The sequence below is a fragment of the Quercus lobata genome, chromosome 12, assembly GCF_001633185.2.
Source record: "Quercus lobata isolate SW786 chromosome 12, ValleyOak3.0 Primary Assembly, whole genome shotgun sequence".
Lineage (NCBI taxonomy): Eukaryota > Viridiplantae > Streptophyta > Magnoliopsida > Fagales > Fagaceae > Quercus > Quercus lobata.
The window spans coordinates 4689703-4707515 of NC_044915.1; the positions used below are offsets into that span (position 1 = coordinate 4689703).

Consider the following 17813-nt stretch of genomic DNA (forward strand, 5'->3'; position numbering starts at 1 on the left):
CTGAGAAGGGGGGAGTCATAAGCTGCCAAATCTTCTGGCTTCAAGTTCAGCCCCTTGTACAGATCAGGGTACATTATCTCTACTGCACTTCCCGAATCCACCATCACCCTTTTCACGTCGAAGCCCCCAATCCTCAGCGTGACCACCAAGGCATCATCGTGAGGTTGAATAGTTCCTCTCTTATCCTCATCCGAGAATCCCAGTATCAAAGAGCTTCCCTTTTTTGACCTTTTGGGTTCCCTCTACCTGCCCTCGGAGGGGAGCCGATCAACAGCTAAAACCCTGAGGATGGGCGGCCCCGTTCTTCCTGGTGCAGCGAGGATGACATGTATCGTCCCAGTGGGGGGTCTTAAAGACACGTCCTTTCGAGGCTCTTGTGTTGCTTGGCCGGGGTGGCCACTCGATGGATGCAGCAAGTGACGTAACTTTCCCTCTCGGACCAACTGATCTAGATGATTCCGTAGATTCCTGCAGTCCTCAGTAGTATGCCCATGGTCCTGATGATAGTGGCAGTACAGGTTCTGGTTACGTTTAGAAGGGTCTCCAGCCATCTTTCCCGGCCACCTGAAATAGGGCTCATCCCTTACTTTCTCCAGTACCTGTTGTACTGGCTCTCTGAATACGGCATTCACTGTTTGCGGGTTGCTCTGCCCAGCCTGCCGTGAAAAATCTCTCCTCGGCTGACCAGGGTTGTGCCGTTCCGTCCTGAAATCATTTGCTTTGGGGGGGATAACCTTCTCCTTTCCCCTCCCTTGCAGCTGATCTTCCTCCACTCTTTTGTACTTGTCGATCCTATCCCTCAACTGATCAATGTTGGCAACTGGTTTACTAGTGAGGGATTTCCTTAAGCCATGGTCGGTGGGGAGCCCGCTTTTAAATGTGCTGATAGCGACAGCATCATGGTTGTCATCCAGGTCGTTATACACTTCCCAGTATCTATCTGAGTATGCTTTCAGAGTCTCTCCCTCGTGCATGGATAAGGACAATAGCGAACCGAGGGGCCTGGGGACTCTGGTGTTGGTGATAAAGCGGGAGCAGAAATCCCGAGTGAGCTGCTTGTATGAGCTTACGGAATTTGTCTTCAGGCCGTTGAACCACCTCATCGCCATTGATCCCAAGCTGGACGAGAAGATTTTACACATAAGGGCTTCATTTTGCGAGTAGATCGCCATCTTTTGGTTAAATTGACTCACATGCTCTACCGGGTCTGCTCGACCGTTATAGATGGCGAATGCCGGTTGGTTGAAACGTCGAGGCAGCTTGGCCCCTTCAATTCTATACGTGAAGGGGGACCTTGAAACCTGGTCCAACGCTTTCTTCATGGCGTCGTTCCCTGAACCTTTGCTGGATGTGCTCTCATACTTCCGCACAGGGCGTGGTTCCTTTTCGTAGGAAAAGGTTTCACTTGGGGGGGGTCCTTGACCTCCGTCGGTAACTCACATCCTCCGCATTAGAGGACTCGTTTGAGTCTGAAGGAGATCGTCTTCGCTGTGCCCGTCGTAGCTTCCTCTTCAGATCATCTATCTCTCGCTGCATGGCCTGGTGACTATTTCGCCTCTGGGACACGTGACTACCTATCTGAGTGTGACTCTGGCTTGTCCGGATAGTATGCACACTTCCCTCACGATTTTCCCTGTGGCCTGGGTTGACGGGGTTATTTTGCCTCTGGGACTCGGCGGGTTGTGTCTGTTGGGAGTTAGCCTGGTGAGGATTCTCCTGGTGCGGACCTAGTTCTGCCATGCTTGACCGTTGTGCTAGCTGATGCCCTAGTTCTTCCCACAGACGGCGCCAATTGTAGTTGCACGATTTTCCTGGCCCAAATTCTATTGATCAGGCCTTGGCTCAAAGCGCAACCCACAATAAATATTTGTAGAGGATGGGTCAAAGAACTTAACCTCAGTGAGCCTATTCGGTCTGGTACATGGACAGTATTATTGCAGAAAAGAAAAGCATAAGAATGGATCTCTCAAGTGTAATTCTATTTATTCAGTTCATAATACAGTTTTCTCCGTCCCCTTCTTTGAGGGACTCCACTACATTATATAGTTCCCCTCCTCTCATCTCAACCTTACACTTGTTTATCATCTAAGCATCCACTTGAGTACCTGTCTCATCAGACGCCCTCATCTCTCCCTTTGTGAGTTGCAGAGGTCAAGGCGGTACTGTTCAGGAGTCTTTTCCTCATTAATGCGGCCAAGAGGGTGGTTGGGGCGCAATTAATGTGGTGGTAGCTCTCCATAAGATATTTTGGATTTTATTCATTTTATATGTTGGGAGGATGAACTGAAATGGCTGGGGAGAGTTCCTCGTCTGGGTTTCGTGATGTCCGAGGAGGAGTTACTCCTCGGACAGGTTTCCTTGGCGTTTATTGGGATTGGGTAATGCTTCATATGTGGTTTCTCTTCGGACAGGACGCTCCTCGGACGGGCCTGAATTTGGAATAGCCCATTATTTCTGAGCCGGGCCCCACAGTTTCGTTTAGACATCAATTTTTAAATGAGATTTAGATGTTCAAAACTTTATTTAAAATTCAAAATTTCTCTTTAAAACATTATTTAAAAGTCGAAGTTTCTCTTTAAATGACATAAAGAAATGCATTTTGATAAACTTTAGAAAACGTAAGCTTAAAAACATTACTTTTGAAAACTTTTGACTTATAGGAACCTAATTAACAAAACTTATTTATATTATGCATAATTAGTTACAGCACTTGAATCACTCTGAAAATTCAATTAAAACACCCTCCAAATTGTCTCAAAATACTCTTAAATAGGACCTATAATCAACTATGGAAATTACTTACTATTCTCCTCAAAATATAAAGTTTATCGAATTATACAAACTAATTCACTAGGATTATACTTTGTTGAATTAAATAATAACACTAATGCAGGGCGTCTATATCCAAAAATATGTTTCCTTGAATTTATCAAAACCCAGAGGCAATAGTCAATACTTTAAGATTTATTATATAACCCCAATGAAAACTGTGGGCTAAATCTAATATGACTTTATTCTTGGACTTAATATTAATGACCCTAATGGATTTAATATCTAAGCATTTTGGGATGAAATTAGAATTTGGGTCAAAACCAAGTTTGTCATTATCCTTTAAAACAACTGTAGAAGTGTTGAACTTAAATGGTTCACTGTGTTTGGAATAGTCAACGTCTGGGCAGAGACTATCAAGGCCATCAATCAGAGAAATTGGACTTTTGACAAAATGTGAGCAAGCTAGTGTGAAATCGGTGTGGGGGTCTGGTGTTAACTGTCCAGCAAAATAACGAAAGGACATTATGGTATAAATCAGTATATATAAGTGGTTATCTCTGCAAGCCCAAAAACTCTTACAATCTTACGAAAATGCCGAAAGCCATATTCATGTATTTAATAACTTCGGCTTTTGTTCTAGAATAGGTACAGTGGCAACCTACGATTCAAGGACTAACGCAAAAGTGTAAACCATATTCTAGGAAAAATATCTCTTTGAAACAAATCTACTTATCACTAATGTTTCCAAAATAAAAATTCTAACCCTCTAATTTCTGACAAATAAAAAATCATACCTGGAACAATTGGTTGTTTTTTCAATTGTATTTGTTCTAAACTTCAAGGGAAAAAACACATTTTCTAGCCTCTTTAGTGATAAATCCCTTTTTATGAAAAAAAACCCTAATTTATCTCTTCCTCTACTTTATATTTAACATATCAGAGATGTGAGCAACAAAAAGTACTTATGACCCATCAATTATGTATATATATATATATATATATATATATAGGCAAAACTTAAGTACAGTATCTAACTAGATGCTGTTCTTTAAGTTACCTACTTAAATTTTAGCCATGTGTCCAACTAATCAAACTAGCAAACACCGTTAAACCCATCCGTTAGACTGACACCTTCTAGTTTGGCCATAAAAAAACACCCCTGCTTATTGTGTTCTTGTTGCAGCTCACCGATCTTTTTTTCAGATTGCCGAAAAAACTCCACTGCTTTGGGGGACTTGGTTTTAAATCCAATTAAAACAAGAGGTATTTGATAGACAAAATAGATCCAACAAATGATATCGCTGGGAACATCACCATCTCGACAAATAATTTCAAAACTAGAGGATAGGATTTAGAGGTAATGTTCACTGGAACAAATCCAAGTTAGATTTGGAAAAAGGGCAGTAAGGATTTGCTTGTATCTTTATTTTAAGCACATCATTCGGGGTTGGCCTCTTCTCCCATTCTTATGGGTTTGGAAAGAAAACTTAAAGGCATCCACCATCGACCTCGCCACCAATTCACTTCAGGAGCCTCCCCCGGTTGAGCGATGGCAGATCTGAATCGGTCTTGGAGTTTAGGATTATTTAGATCGAGACAGATAGAGAGTGATGGAGAGAGAGAAAAAGGGAGAGAAGGGAGAAGATGTAGGGAATTTAACCGAAATCCCAACTTGTGAGAAACAAAAAATAGAGAAAACACATGCCAAAGAAAAACAATCACACGCACAATACAGTATTTACGTGGTTCGGCAATTTGCCTACGTCCACGGAGTTGTAGAGATTTCACTATTATCAGGGAAAAGTACAATACACAGTGCGGCTACAATTTTTTCTCTTTATAAAAACACGGCAACTGACTCACAATAATAACCCTAATCACCAAAGTCGATTCCACAATGGGCTAAACGAGCCAAAAAAATTTTCCTGGGGGCATTGCCCCCGAACCCTCAAAAGCCTATCAGCTCAAGCCTTCACTCCATGGACTAAGCCTCAATAAACCTCCTATTAAAATCACGTAATATTATTCGAGTCAAGTCAGGTTATCAAACCAGATCAAACAAAACTAAGTTTCACAAAACCCAACAGAAGAGAGGTTAAAATAAAGCTAAGGCACTACTATTGGCAGCGATGAGTGGTGAACGGCAAAGCTCAAAGCTCTCAACCATTGTCTTCAATAGATGAGAGGAGATTAAGAAACAAGTTTTTTACGCCGTTTGTGCTGATTTTAATTAGTTGGATACGTGGCTAAAATTTAAGTGAGGAGTCTAAGTAACAGCACCTAAAGCACTGTACCTAAATTTTGCCCCAATCCTTTTTATAAGAAAGACTCTCACATTATCATTTTTTTTTTTCTTTTAATGGGAGTTATCTAGTTATTTTAAATTCTAAAATGTAGGCACTTAGTACAAATTCAAAACAAAAGAAAAAATTGTATATATATGTAAGGACTGAAATTGGATTGGACCCAATATAGGATTGGGTTCTAACCCAAATGGCCCAAACAATAAATTTATAGAGCGTGGATGAAAGAACTAGATTTATTCCAGAAGAAAAACGATAAAATTTGGTAATTTAAGGCTGTTAGACACAAGTATGATGAGAAAATCTATCCTCGGAATAACTTGAGGAGTTTATACTATATTATCTTGTTGATCCATAAAATTATACAAGAGTCCACAGTCTTATTCTAAAATTGCTTTCTTTTTTTCCTGATCCCCCCTTTTAGTAAATCTTCCCATGTTATATACTACAATCTTGGTATCATCCCTACCACACACGTGTAGGTTAAACTCGAGGAACTCTTTCCTGTCCCATCCAGCACCTCCTAAAACCATCAACTAGTAGTTGTAAGGTTGCTTGATCATCGTTCAGGTATCACTTCCACATTAATGCAGTCAGAGAGTTGGTTGAGAGTCATTTAATGCGGAGGTAGTAGCTTTTTGAAGATATTTGTTGCCCTTCTCCTTTCTTATCCCTTGTCCAACGTCTAACTCTTAGTGGTGATGTAATTTTGAAGAAAGTCCATGATGATATGACACTCTTACTGACCTTGGACACCTGTTGCCGAGATGGCTTTTATCCTCGGACACTTGTTGGACTTATCTCATATTATCTCTACTCTTCTCTTTACTCTGTTTTCCTTATAATCTTAGCTGGACCTACTCGGATGGTCTAATATCCTCGGATCGGGCCATAGGCCCAGTTAGCACAGCCTTAACAGTACCTCCTGATTAACTGGCCCCCACAATATATATATATATATATATGTGTGTGTGTGTGTATGTATATACGCACACATTTTTTTTGTAATAGGAAAGGTTCTTACACACACACACACACACACATATATATATATATAGCCTCTAAGCACACGTGTTACGTGTGCTCAAAGGTTCTTTTATTTTTTTGGGTAAAAGTTAATAATTTGTATCTATTATAATTTGGAAATATTTTTTTTTTTTTTTTCAAAAAATAAAAATGATAAACTTTAGAGATAAACAATAATTGTAATTTTTTTTTGAACATGTGTTTAAAAGTGGTGTAGTGATATAGAGAAAATTTTGGGTAGGAAAAATAAGATGAACATGAGGGGAAAAAATGCTAAATTTTAGAAGTTCTCTTAGTTTTTCATTTTTTTTTAAATTGGGGGTGTTTTATTAGAAAAATACTATGTCTACAACATTTTTCACAACAAATCATAAGTGGCATGTTGTTATTAGTTGTAATGGGTGGGTAAAAAAGTAATTTAAGTTGTGGATTCAAATCAAAACAAATAACAAACTACCCCCTAAGATTTGTTATGAAAATATTGTGGACATAACACCTCTCGTTTTATTATGATGAAAAATGAATTAAAAATGCTAAATTTTAGGAAATAAAAAGATGAACGTGAAGGAAAAAAAAAACCCAAATTTTAGGAGTTCTCCTTTTGAATTCAAAATGAAATATGTTATTTGTTTGACATTTATGACCTTATTTTTATGAGAAGTTTCCCTTCATTAATGTAGATATTTTTGAACCATATAAAAGTCCAGTTTAAATAGGAGAATCCTCTTATAGATAGAATAGAATATATATATATATATATATATATATATATATATATAATTGTAGGGACTGAAATTGGATTGGACCCAGTACATGATTGGGTTTTGGCCCAACAAGTCCAAACAATGAATTTGTAGAGCGTGGGTGAAAGAACTAGTTCTATTCCAGAAGAAAGATAATAAAAATTGCTAATTTAAGACTATTAAACACCAATAATATAAGAAAATCTGTCATCGGCCCGGTCTAAGAAGTTTATGTTATAATATCTTGTACATGAACAAAACTACAAGAGTTCACCGTATTCTTACAAATATTTCTTGATTTTTTCCAATCCTTTTTTTTTTGGCGCTTTCCCATGTTATATACTAAAATTTTGGTGTCATCTCCATCATACATGTGTAGGTTAGATTCGAAGAGCTCATTCTTGTCCCATCCAACACCTCTAAGAACCATCAAATAGTAGCTGTAAGGCTGTTTGGCCATTATTCAGGTATTACCTCCACATTAATGCGGCTAGAGAGTTAGTTGGGAGGCATTTAATGTGAAGGTAGCAGTTTTTGAAGATATTTGTTGCCTCCCTTTACTCACCCATTGTCCAACGTCCAACTCCTAATTGTGAAACAACTCTGAAGAAGGTCTAGGGTGATAGAACATTCTTATTGATCTCGGATCCTCGTTTTTGAGATGACTTTTCTCCTCGAACGTGTGTTGGACTTATCTCGTACTATCTTTATTTTTCTCTTTATATCATTCCCATTATAACCTCATTTGGCCATTCTCGGATTGGTTAATGTCGGATTGGACCATAAGCCCAATTCGTATAGTTTTAATAATACTTCCTAACTAACTGGCCCCCACAGTAATTGAATTAAATTTTTTTTTTTGTTAAATGAAAGACTATTATTTTTATTTTTATTTTTTTATCTATGGGAGTTATAAAGTTATTTTTAATCCTAAAATTTAGCTAATTACTACACATACATAAAAAATTTAAAAATAACTTAAATTCAGGAATTAACAACCACCTTTAAAACCAAGAAACTGTAACATTTTTTATGGGTAGTAAATTAGTAATTATCTTCGAATTGCCTTTAAAAAATATTGAAATAAAAATGGACGTGTATTGTAGTGTTAGGTGAAACCCAAAACAGTTGTTACGGATAACTACCCACATTGGAGCTAAGGTGGTCCTAACTTGGGGGAAAAAATCAATTTTTATATATAAATTTAAAAAAAATTATAATTTTTTAATCCTTAAAAAAAAAATTTGTGACCACCCTAAATTTTTTTAAGCCCGTAATAATTAAAATTTTGTATAAAGTTTGACAACAAACTTTGTTATAGACTAAGCCTACAACTTCACTCAATATTTTTTTTTATTGAATGTGAATTTTGACAAATCCACCATTGAAATTACAATTTTTTTTTCTTATATCCTACATACTTGCAAAACTCCAAGAAGGTCAAAGATCAATAAGTATGTCATCAATCAAATATTTAAATTTCTATTTTTTGTTGTCTAAAATTATAAATAAAAAATAAGTTTAGAGATAGAATAGTAAATAACATCTAATTGACATGAAATTTGACATGTGATTTAATACCATAAAGAACATACAATTCAATAGTTAGATTTTTAAAATATGTAGCCATGTTAATTTGTTTAGTAAGAGTTTAGTTTTAAGCTACAACTAAATTTGTAGTCAAATTTTGTCCTTAAACTTTGGTCCCTCTTAACAATATATTAAGCCCTTACAAATAAAAAGAAAATTCCAAGAAATTTTTTATTTAACTAAAATTTTGAAAGATATGTAGTTTGTAGCATTGATAATAAGATTGTCATGTAATGATCTCAAAATAAGAAAATATGTACAACGAAATTGTAAAACTTTATGTATTTGCATGGTTTTTTTTTAATCAATATATAAAGTTCTTTTTTTTATTAGATTTTGTATAATTTAAGTTTCTTAATGACCACTTTGAAAAAAATTCATAACTCGTCACTAGATAACTATAGGAATCACAATCAGTTATTATTATTATTTTGTTTCAAGAAAGACTCACATTTTTTTTTTTAATCTTTGGTTTTTAGGAAAGGCTCGTTACAAAAGTTTCAGTTCCAAAAAATGCAAAAACAAAAATTGAAATATATATGTGTGGGGGGGGGGGGGGGGTTAAAGGAAATGCTCCACATTGTCTTCATTTGTTGTTTTTTTTATTATTTTTTATCTTAAAATTTAGCCACTTACTATACATCCATAAAAAAAGTTAAAAAGAGCTTAAATTTAGGATTTATCAACTACATTTAAAACCAAGAAATTGTATCTAACATTTTTGAAGGGTAGTAAATTAGTAATTATCTTTGAACTGCATTTAAAAAATAAATAAATAAAAATGGATGTGGGTGAGATCGGACGTTAGGTGAAACCAAAAACAGATAAGATTGAGATTGAGAAAAATAAATCTAATTAAGTGCATCCAATAAAGGATAAGGGACCACAATCAATTTCATATGTTTTTTTTTTTTTAATAGAGAATTTTAACCTATGACGTCCGCTCCTAATAATAACTATTTTATTATCAAATCAAGACACCGGTTAGTTTTTGGTATAGGCAGAGATTAAACCTCATATCTCTTATTCAACCATCAGAGACTTTTCCAGTTGAGATAACTGGAATCCGTTATAATCAATTTCATATGTAAAAGATAAGATTGACAAAAATGAAGTCAAACTATATGTATTGTATTTAATGTTGTGTACATTACTTGGGTTAGTGTATTGTTAAAGTATAGAAGTTTTATTTTAAGTAATTATCTTATTAGTTGAAAACTTGTAAATGGAAAAAATCTGAGTATTTTAAAATTTAAAACCACGAAAATAAAGAATTCAAATAGGAGAACCTAAATAGTAGTATAGCCTATAAAAAATAAATATAGATATATAAAAGATACCCCAATTATATTACAATTTTTTTTTATCTATATAAATAATTATAAGTTGCAATTTCAAGGTTGTATGGATTATAGAAAAACTCAATCACATCCACGTTACGTGGAAAGCATAAGTATAAAATAGGGAGGCATGTACCACCACCGGTCCACCATCGAGGTTGAAAGAAAATATGGAGTAGGACCATTAAATCAATGCCCATGTTTTGGAGAAAAAGACAAAGAGGCATGGAACAAAAAACAAAGGATATATCAGGTATTTCATGTTCGCACTAGTTTAAAATACAGTTTAGTTGCGTGGTGTGGAGCAATTTTGTAGTGATAATAATACGCACATGCTTTCTTTCATTCGACGTGCGACAATGATTATATATTTCTCTCTCCTATCTCCGTTCACACTATCACGTGCTTATCGTGGCCGACGTGTCGCATACTAACTCTCCAACGTAAGAAAACAAATTAGGAAAAAGTTTAGGTAAAACTTGTATATAGTAAAATATAATTACTATTATCTTTTTCAAAAATAAGTTAATAATAACTAATTTCAATTGAATGTAATATGAGGAGCTTATTTTTTTGGATCAAGAAACCTAATATACTATTATACTATACCTTTTTAATTATACCTAAGTTATATATCTATCTATATTACTAATAATAAATTTTTTATTTGGGTTTCATTATTTTGTTTACAAAAATATATTCATACGAATTCTTAAACTCTATAAAATATCCAACTTTTAGTTAAATAATTTTAAATTAAAAAACACAAACTTATTAAAATAATAATTTATTGTTCCTAAATTTTAGTGTTTTTTCTTTCTCTTTTCCATTTTGCCTAAAAATTAAGACAAAAAACACACGGTTATTTATATATACTGCATATTTTTAGAAAGATTACTTCTCCTATTTGAATCCAATGCCTCTATGTGAGAGTTGGAAAAAAAAATGAAGAGTTTCAATTTCAAATAATTTATTCCATTCATATCAGCCACCATGTACAAATAACTAATTAGGAAAAAAAATCACATAGATAATGATACTAAAAATTAAGACATTATCTCTATCTCACTTTTAAACATTATTACACCAAACCCAAAAAACAAATAAATTAAAAAGAGCCTCACCATATAAATAAAAATTTTGTTTTTACTTTGACTTTTGCTCCTTTCACCTATCCACAAACCTTCTCAATGCCAGTCTAAATCAATGTACCAATACTCTTTAAGGTTACAAGATAACAAATTCGCTAAAAGTCTTGTAGTTTAATTTGCATGTTTTGCTATTCTTAATAAAAATATCTAGGATTCAAATCTCCTTCCCATTATAACTATCGAATTTATCAATCAGAAAAAGTTCTTACTTCCTATTATGATAAGTTACAGGCCGAGTATGGATTGAGTTGCCTTGAACCCCCAGTACTCTACCTTGAAATCCTGCTTCACGCCCAACTTTGATACTTAATTATTTGATACTTCTCATTATTATACTTCTCATTATTTCTTATTGGTTTGAATTTCTATGATCTAAATGTACACAAAATCAGAAATGAAATATTGTTTAGTTGTTTGTTTTTTACGCTTGATGCTAATCTTAGTTAGGTACTTAGGTCAAAAACCTTAGTGACGCCCAAAGGTGTTGATAAAAGTCAATAAACAATAATCATTACCAATTTCTTCCCTTTTAAAGCTAACTACCACGCGCATTACAATTTACAAATAGAAAATATTATTAAGAATTTTTTTTTCTTTCCATTTGATAGAATATGAACCAATGACCAGAATACTAATGAATTTATTTTTGGTGTAAGGAATTATTCGATCCCAAATGTCTCATTTGTGAAAGAGCAAATTGAGACCACAAATTAAGAAGTTAATTAAACACCATGAATCTAAAACAAAATTATCAAAAAAGAAGAGTGCGTGAGCGTGAGAGAAGAAAAGGGGTTGAATTAAGTTAGTCTGGTAAAAAATTTTCACCTAACCCCATGATGCTGATGTGGTAATACAATACCATGAAAATTGAAAAAAAAAAATTAATTAATAATACAAAAAGAGGGTGCCGTACATTCAGGAACAGGACACAATTTCTTCTCCTCAATACTCTTAAGCTAAAAATTACTGTATAATAGCATAAAAAAAAGGATATATATATATATATATATATATATATATTTTGTTAAAAATAAAATTAAGGTTAGCTAAACCACACCAAGTTCTGGGTAAGGAATTTAGGTTAAGACTCGCAAGCCATCTTTTATGTATGCTCCCAATGAAGGACTGCTAGCAACAGAACTGATCTTAGGTAAGTTAGATGAAGTGCTTGATTTTTTTTTTTATTATTTAATTTTTTACTTTCCTGGAAAAGAAATGAATTTTTATAAATATGAGAATTTTTTTTTTTTTTTTTTTACAAAGTATCGTTTCTATTTGGAGCGAATATTCGTTGTCCCAGTGTGAACCCATAAGAGTAAGAGCATTTAAGATAAGGAGAGAGAACGAAAGAAGAAAAAACAGCAAACAAATAACAAGAAGAGAAGTGTACCGAAAGCAAAACAAAAAAGGAAAGCGAAGGCGAAGTTAGGAGAATAGAGAGGTTCTCCCTATTTTCCTATCTCTCTCTTTCGTTCTCTTCTTCCCTTGGGAAAAAGCAAAGAAACTCAGGAAAGAAATGAAAAGGGAAGAAGAGAATAGCAATGGAGTCGATGTGGGGTCCAACTCCAAGTTTCCGCTGAGCTTTTGGGAGGTTACGGCGGCTTCCACCGTGCTTTTGGGCTTCCTGTTTGGCCTAGTTGGTGTTTATTTCACCATGCCTGCATCTGATTATAGCTTCCTTAAACTTCCTCGTAACCTCGAGGACCTTCAAATCCTCCGGTATAATCTCTCTCTCTCTCTCTCTCACTATTTTCTGCAAAAATTACAACTTTTTTTTTTGGCTTGAATACGATATAAATCAGCCAAATGGGTTCTGTTTAATTGATTAATTTTCCTGGGAAAAATAGGATCTTTAATTGATTTTGGGTTATTGTGTATCTTTTTGAGATGGGATTTTGATAATGTTAGCATATCTGCATCTGGGTCTGATTCGCTGTATTGCGTTTTACATATAAAGGTTATAGATTTAAAGAAACAAATTTCTTCCCTTAGGGCTAACCCAATTGGAAAAAGAAGAAAAAGGTCATGATTTTCCCTGATTTTGTAAAGTAGCTGTGGTTAAAATCTAAGTCTTAGAGAGGAAAAACAATTGGTTTATACGAAACAGATAAGGGGTTTGGTTTCTTAGTTGGATTTGTTGCAAGACCTTTACATGTTCATTGCAGGTCTAGCTTGTTGACTTACCTATCAAAGCTTGTTGACTGATATAGGTTATTTTAGGATTGTTAACATTTGTCCAATGATTAATTTGTGGCTTACCAGGGAGTCCTTGGGCTGCCTGTACTCTCTGTCTAACTGGAAGAAAGAACATAAAAGCAAAGTTTAATGAAATATATACTTTAATGTAGCCCCCCAAAAAAAGAGAGGTCTAATAAAATGTTTTGTGAGTCTTCGAGTACGATCTGCAGCAGTTTGGTGGGTTGTCATGTTTCTTTTTATTAGTGCTTGAATTGTAGGCATGATAATCCTACAGAGATTGTCAAGACGAAAATGGCTTGGTCATTTTTTCTTCACTCTCTCTCTCTCTCTCTCTCTCTCTCTTAAATTGTACCTGTTCAGATTTAGAATGGTGATACTTGAATTCTAAAAGCAAACAATGTTAAGAGCTTAGAGGCTGGTTGACAGATAGGTTGCTTTGCCTTGGTTGATAGATAGGTTGCTTTGCCTTTGCTTCTTTACTTTCTGTTGATGTTGAATTGGATTTCATGGTAATTTGGATAGTCATTAGATATTGGCTACCAGCTGTTCTGCTTGATAAGGAACTTGACCAGCTTACCATGTTCTGCCTGCAGTGGGTGGGAAAGATTGACTGAAAAATTGGACATAACTTGGTGCTGGCCCCACCTAAGTGAGCTTTTGGAAGGCTTGGACTGGTCCATCTACTCTTTATTTATTTACATTTGCAAGCCTTAGACTTTTCCATTACAACAAACAATGGCCTAGGATTTGACTGAAAGTCAGAAAAATTATGGAAGTCAACCGTTCTGTTGGGGTGTCACAAGCATCTAGTAACCACTAACTGATGTGCTCTGATATATGTTACCAGATTTTTTTATACGTGTTTCTCTTTTTGTTGATCTTTGGCTCGTTCTAATTATAAAAAATTAAAAATCCCTTTGTTTGACAAAATGCTTATTCCCTGCCATAAGTGCTCTATATACGGAGATTGTTGAATGCTATGTTGATATAATTTTTCCTCCTCTTTTTCCCCCTCCCCTTCTTCTTTAGAGATCACCTTGAGAGCTACACGAGTGACTACACAGCACAAGTCCTGGTGGGGTACTGCATGGTTTATATATTCATGCAGACGTTTATGATTCCTGGGACTGTGTTTATGTCATTACTCGCTGGATCCCTTTTTGGAGTCTTCAGAGGTGTAGCACTGGTTGTCTTCACTGCTACTGCTGGGGCTTCTTCTTGCTATTTCTTATCAAAACTGATTGGCCGGCCCATTGTCTTCTCTATTTGGCCTGACAAGTTAAAGTTCTTTCAAGCTCAGGTGAATCTCAACTCTCCCAGTAAATGTTTTTGGTTAGCTTAATTTTCAAACTGGAATAACTTATTATTGTATTTTTACTTCCAGGTTGCTAAAAGAAAACAGGGGCTGTTAAACTACATGCTTTTTCTAAGACTGACTCCAACATTGCCAAATACATTTATCAATTTTGCCTCACCAATTGTTGACGTGCCTTATCATATTTTTTTCCTGGCAACCATTATCGGCCTCATACCTGCGGCTTTTGTCACTGTCAGGGTATTCTCTCTTTTAATACTATATAATCTTGAACATTTGGATTTATTTTTGATCTTTTGTGGGTGAAAGTTTGTGGTCAAAGAGCCAACTGAATTTAGGATTGCCTCAGATGTGAAACTGATTCCATTACAGCACGTGAACACACTTCTATAGAGAGAACTGAGACCTTGTTGGAACCTCCAATAATGATGTAATGAGTTCTTCTGATATGATTGTGTTCGGTCGTAGACTGTGTTCTCTTGGTATGGTAGTTTGGAGGAATTAAAGAATCTTACGAGTAATTCAACAAATCTGGTTATTACCCACTTGTTAGAGATTTTGTTCATATCAACTTCTTATTGTATTGTCTAGTGAAGTTTGGGGGAATTCCCAGTTGACTTCAATGCAAGAAGTCGGGAGCCCAAGTGCTTCTGCAAGTAAAAAGTACAAATAGTTGCAAGTATTCTGAGTTGTTGAATTAATAGCACTAATGTCACTCATATCTAAAAATCTAAAGCTTTTTTTTAGTGCCTAAATATTCCTGCCTCTCTTTTTTAGTGCCTAAATATTCCCGACTCTCTTGGTATGTGTAGGCTGGATTAGCTCTTGGAGAGTTGCAATCTGTAGGGGATCTCTATGACTTCCAATCAATTGCCACCCTATTCTTCATTGGAATTGTCTCTATTACTCCCACCCTGGTGAGGAACAAGGACTCGTAGCATTCCACTGGCAGAACTTGGTTAGTGTACATCAGCCCTTGCTCTCACAGCAGCCATTTGGGTTTCGCTACATTTCTGTATAGATTTGTATTGAATAAAAAGCATGATATTGACAATTCTGCAGCCACCGGAGATGATTATGTGGGGAAATCTAATGCTGTGGATGAGATTTCTGCATTGTGGCATATTTAATATTGGGATTTCAGGGGCTTGGCGGTGGGGAGGGAGGGAAGAAGCAGGTTGGGTCGGGGGATATAATGTTTAAATTCAATTTCAATGTAAGAATCAATCTACATTTTTATAGATGTGTATATTGTTGTTTGGAAACAGAATGCAATTACAGGCATTCTCACGCTGTAGGTTATTACCATTGGTTTGTGTTTAGCAAAAAAAAGGAAAAAAAAAAAGTTTAATTGGTTTGTGTTTTATTACCCAAAAAAAAAAAAAAAAAAAAAAAAACCAAAGCTGTACTGGGAAAATATATTTGTTTTATATGCTTTCAGCCAAAAACTAAAGGTAGGTTTTTAGGCTAAACATCTATATATGATGTGATGGCGTGTACTGGGATCAGTGATCGGTATGGAATAGACTGATTGTTTGATCAAGCTGTGTAATGCCAGGGAAATTCTGATGCCTATTTTTAATAGGATATTGTCATTGTATTTTAATCTTCATTTTTATTTTTTGAGGAAAAATTTTAATCTTAATCTAGGATTGAAACAAGAAATGAATGAGCAGGTGCACATTGGCTGATTACGTTTGTTTACTAGCCTAGATCAGTTGTGCCGTCGTGCTTAATCCCAGGTTTTTAGCCAATTCCTTGAAGGGATTAGTTCCTATTTAGCCAGTAGAAAGAACATAATATTACATTATAGGCAAAAATACCATTTAAGTCACCGCATTTTGGGGTTAATTTAGATCCGAACATTTTGGTAACAGTTAATTTGATTCTTGTTTTTTTCAACTCATAATAATTTAGTTCTTATTATTTTCAACTAGCAATAATTTGGTTCCTACGGTTAACTAATAGATCGATAGTCCATAAAATGTAGTTAACAGATTGATGGTCCATAAAATGTAAAGACCAAATTGATAGTAACCTCATAATGTATGAATCAAAATGGTATTTTTGCCAATATAAAATTAACGAGGAACGTGACAATTTTTAAAAATAAAAAAAGAAAAAGAAAAAACCTTGTGATCTCTTTAAGTAATCAAATACCTAAACAAATTAGAGTTAGAAATTATTCTGGGGAAGAAAAGGATTATATATATAATCGAATACATTTAACTTTCAGTTTTGGCTGACCACGTAATATTTTGCCACAAGCTTTTGAATCCTCACAATTTATGCATCAATATATATTTTAATTTAATTTTAATTCTATTATATATTTAAATGCTTAATTAAAATAATGTCGCATTACCTTTTTTTTTAAATGATAGAATTGATAGTTTAATATACAAATACAACCATAATATCTATTAATAATAGCCATAATTATATAAATAACTAATGATTTTTTTATAAGTCAGTAAATACCAATTAATAACTACTGTACGGGCATGTTTTGGTTCTTAGGTCCAAAAGTTGGATGGATTAAGGCCCAAAGAGCCTAATATAATAAATTTGTAGAGAATGGACTAAAAAGCTAGGCTTCAACGAAGTGGACAACATCCCCAATGGGCTAAAGATGGTAAGAGAGCAAGGAAAAACAATGAATGGACAAGTACGGTGCACAAAAATTCTTCCTCAGCAACATCCGAGGAGAGTAGTTCTTGAATATATTTCTCTTAAATTTAATTACAGTTGCTGTTTTTAATGCTCCAGTGTTTTCTCTATAGATTTTCTGCCCTCTAATTTCTGGGGGAGTCTTTTACATTATATAGCTCATTTTAGATGATCTTGATCCTCCATTTGTTGATCGTCCAGGCCACTACTTGATTACTTGTCCCATCAGACACCTTCCCAAGCCTCTAATGAGTTGGGGCAGCCAAGACAGCACTGTTTAGGGGTCTTCTCCACATAAATGCAATCAAAAGGTCTGGTGAGATACATTAAATGTGGTGGTAGCCACCATCCCTCCAGTCATGTCAGAGCTAGCCCCCCTTCCTGAAACTCTTTTTCCACTGTATGACCTCCTCTGGTAATGTGCCACTGACGTGACCATACTGTCCGAGCGTGTGACCTCCTTAGCATGATAATGGGCTTCTCAGTCATGGATACGACACGTGGTACAAGTACTTTATTTAAATTCTTGTGTCCCACAACTACCATAATTTTATATTAATAGTTCCATAAAAAACACAACATGCTAATAAGATACATAATTATCAAAATTTAATATGAATATATATATATATATATATTTAATTATCAAATTGTATATTTATACACAAAATAAAAAAAATTTCTCAAAAAAAACAAAATAAAAG

At 34.8% G+C, this 17813-nt stretch overlaps 1 protein-coding gene across 2 annotated transcripts; it reads left to right on the forward strand.

Moving 5' to 3' along the window:
- Positions 1-12241: 12241 nt before the first annotated feature.
- On the forward strand, positions 12242-16008 carry LOC115971731 (uncharacterized membrane protein At4g09580). 2 transcript variants are annotated; one of them, XM_031091749.1, is made up of 5 exons: positions 12266-12644; positions 14154-14424; positions 14509-14679; positions 15252-15397; positions 15502-16008. In XM_031091749.1, exons 1-4 carry the CDS (start codon positions 12442-12444, stop codon positions 15375-15377), a joined length of 771 nt encoding a protein of 256 aa, XP_030947609.1. In that variant the 5' UTR covers positions 12266-12441; the 3' UTR covers positions 15378-15397; positions 15502-16008. The 2 variants fall into 2 exon arrangements, with proteins under 2 accessions (XP_030947608.1, XP_030947609.1); XM_031091748.1 differs by having other exon boundaries at positions 12242-12644; positions 15252-16008.
- Positions 16009-17813: the final 1805 nt, after the last annotated feature.

Bases quoted from the DNA above. Each gene is read 5' to 3' on its own strand.
- LOC115971731 (XM_031091748.1), top strand. From the start codon at position 12,442: ATGAAAAGGGAAGAAGAGAATAGCAATGGAGTCGATGTGGGGTCCAAC. The intron at 12,645-14,153 runs GTATAATCTCTC...CTTCTTCTTTAG, and splicing joins GAGGACCTTCAAATCCTCCG to AGATCACCTTGAGAGCTACA. The intron at 14,425-14,508 runs GTGAATCTCAAC...TTTTACTTCCAG, and splicing joins TAAAGTTCTTTCAAGCTCAG to GTTGCTAAAAGAAAACAGGG.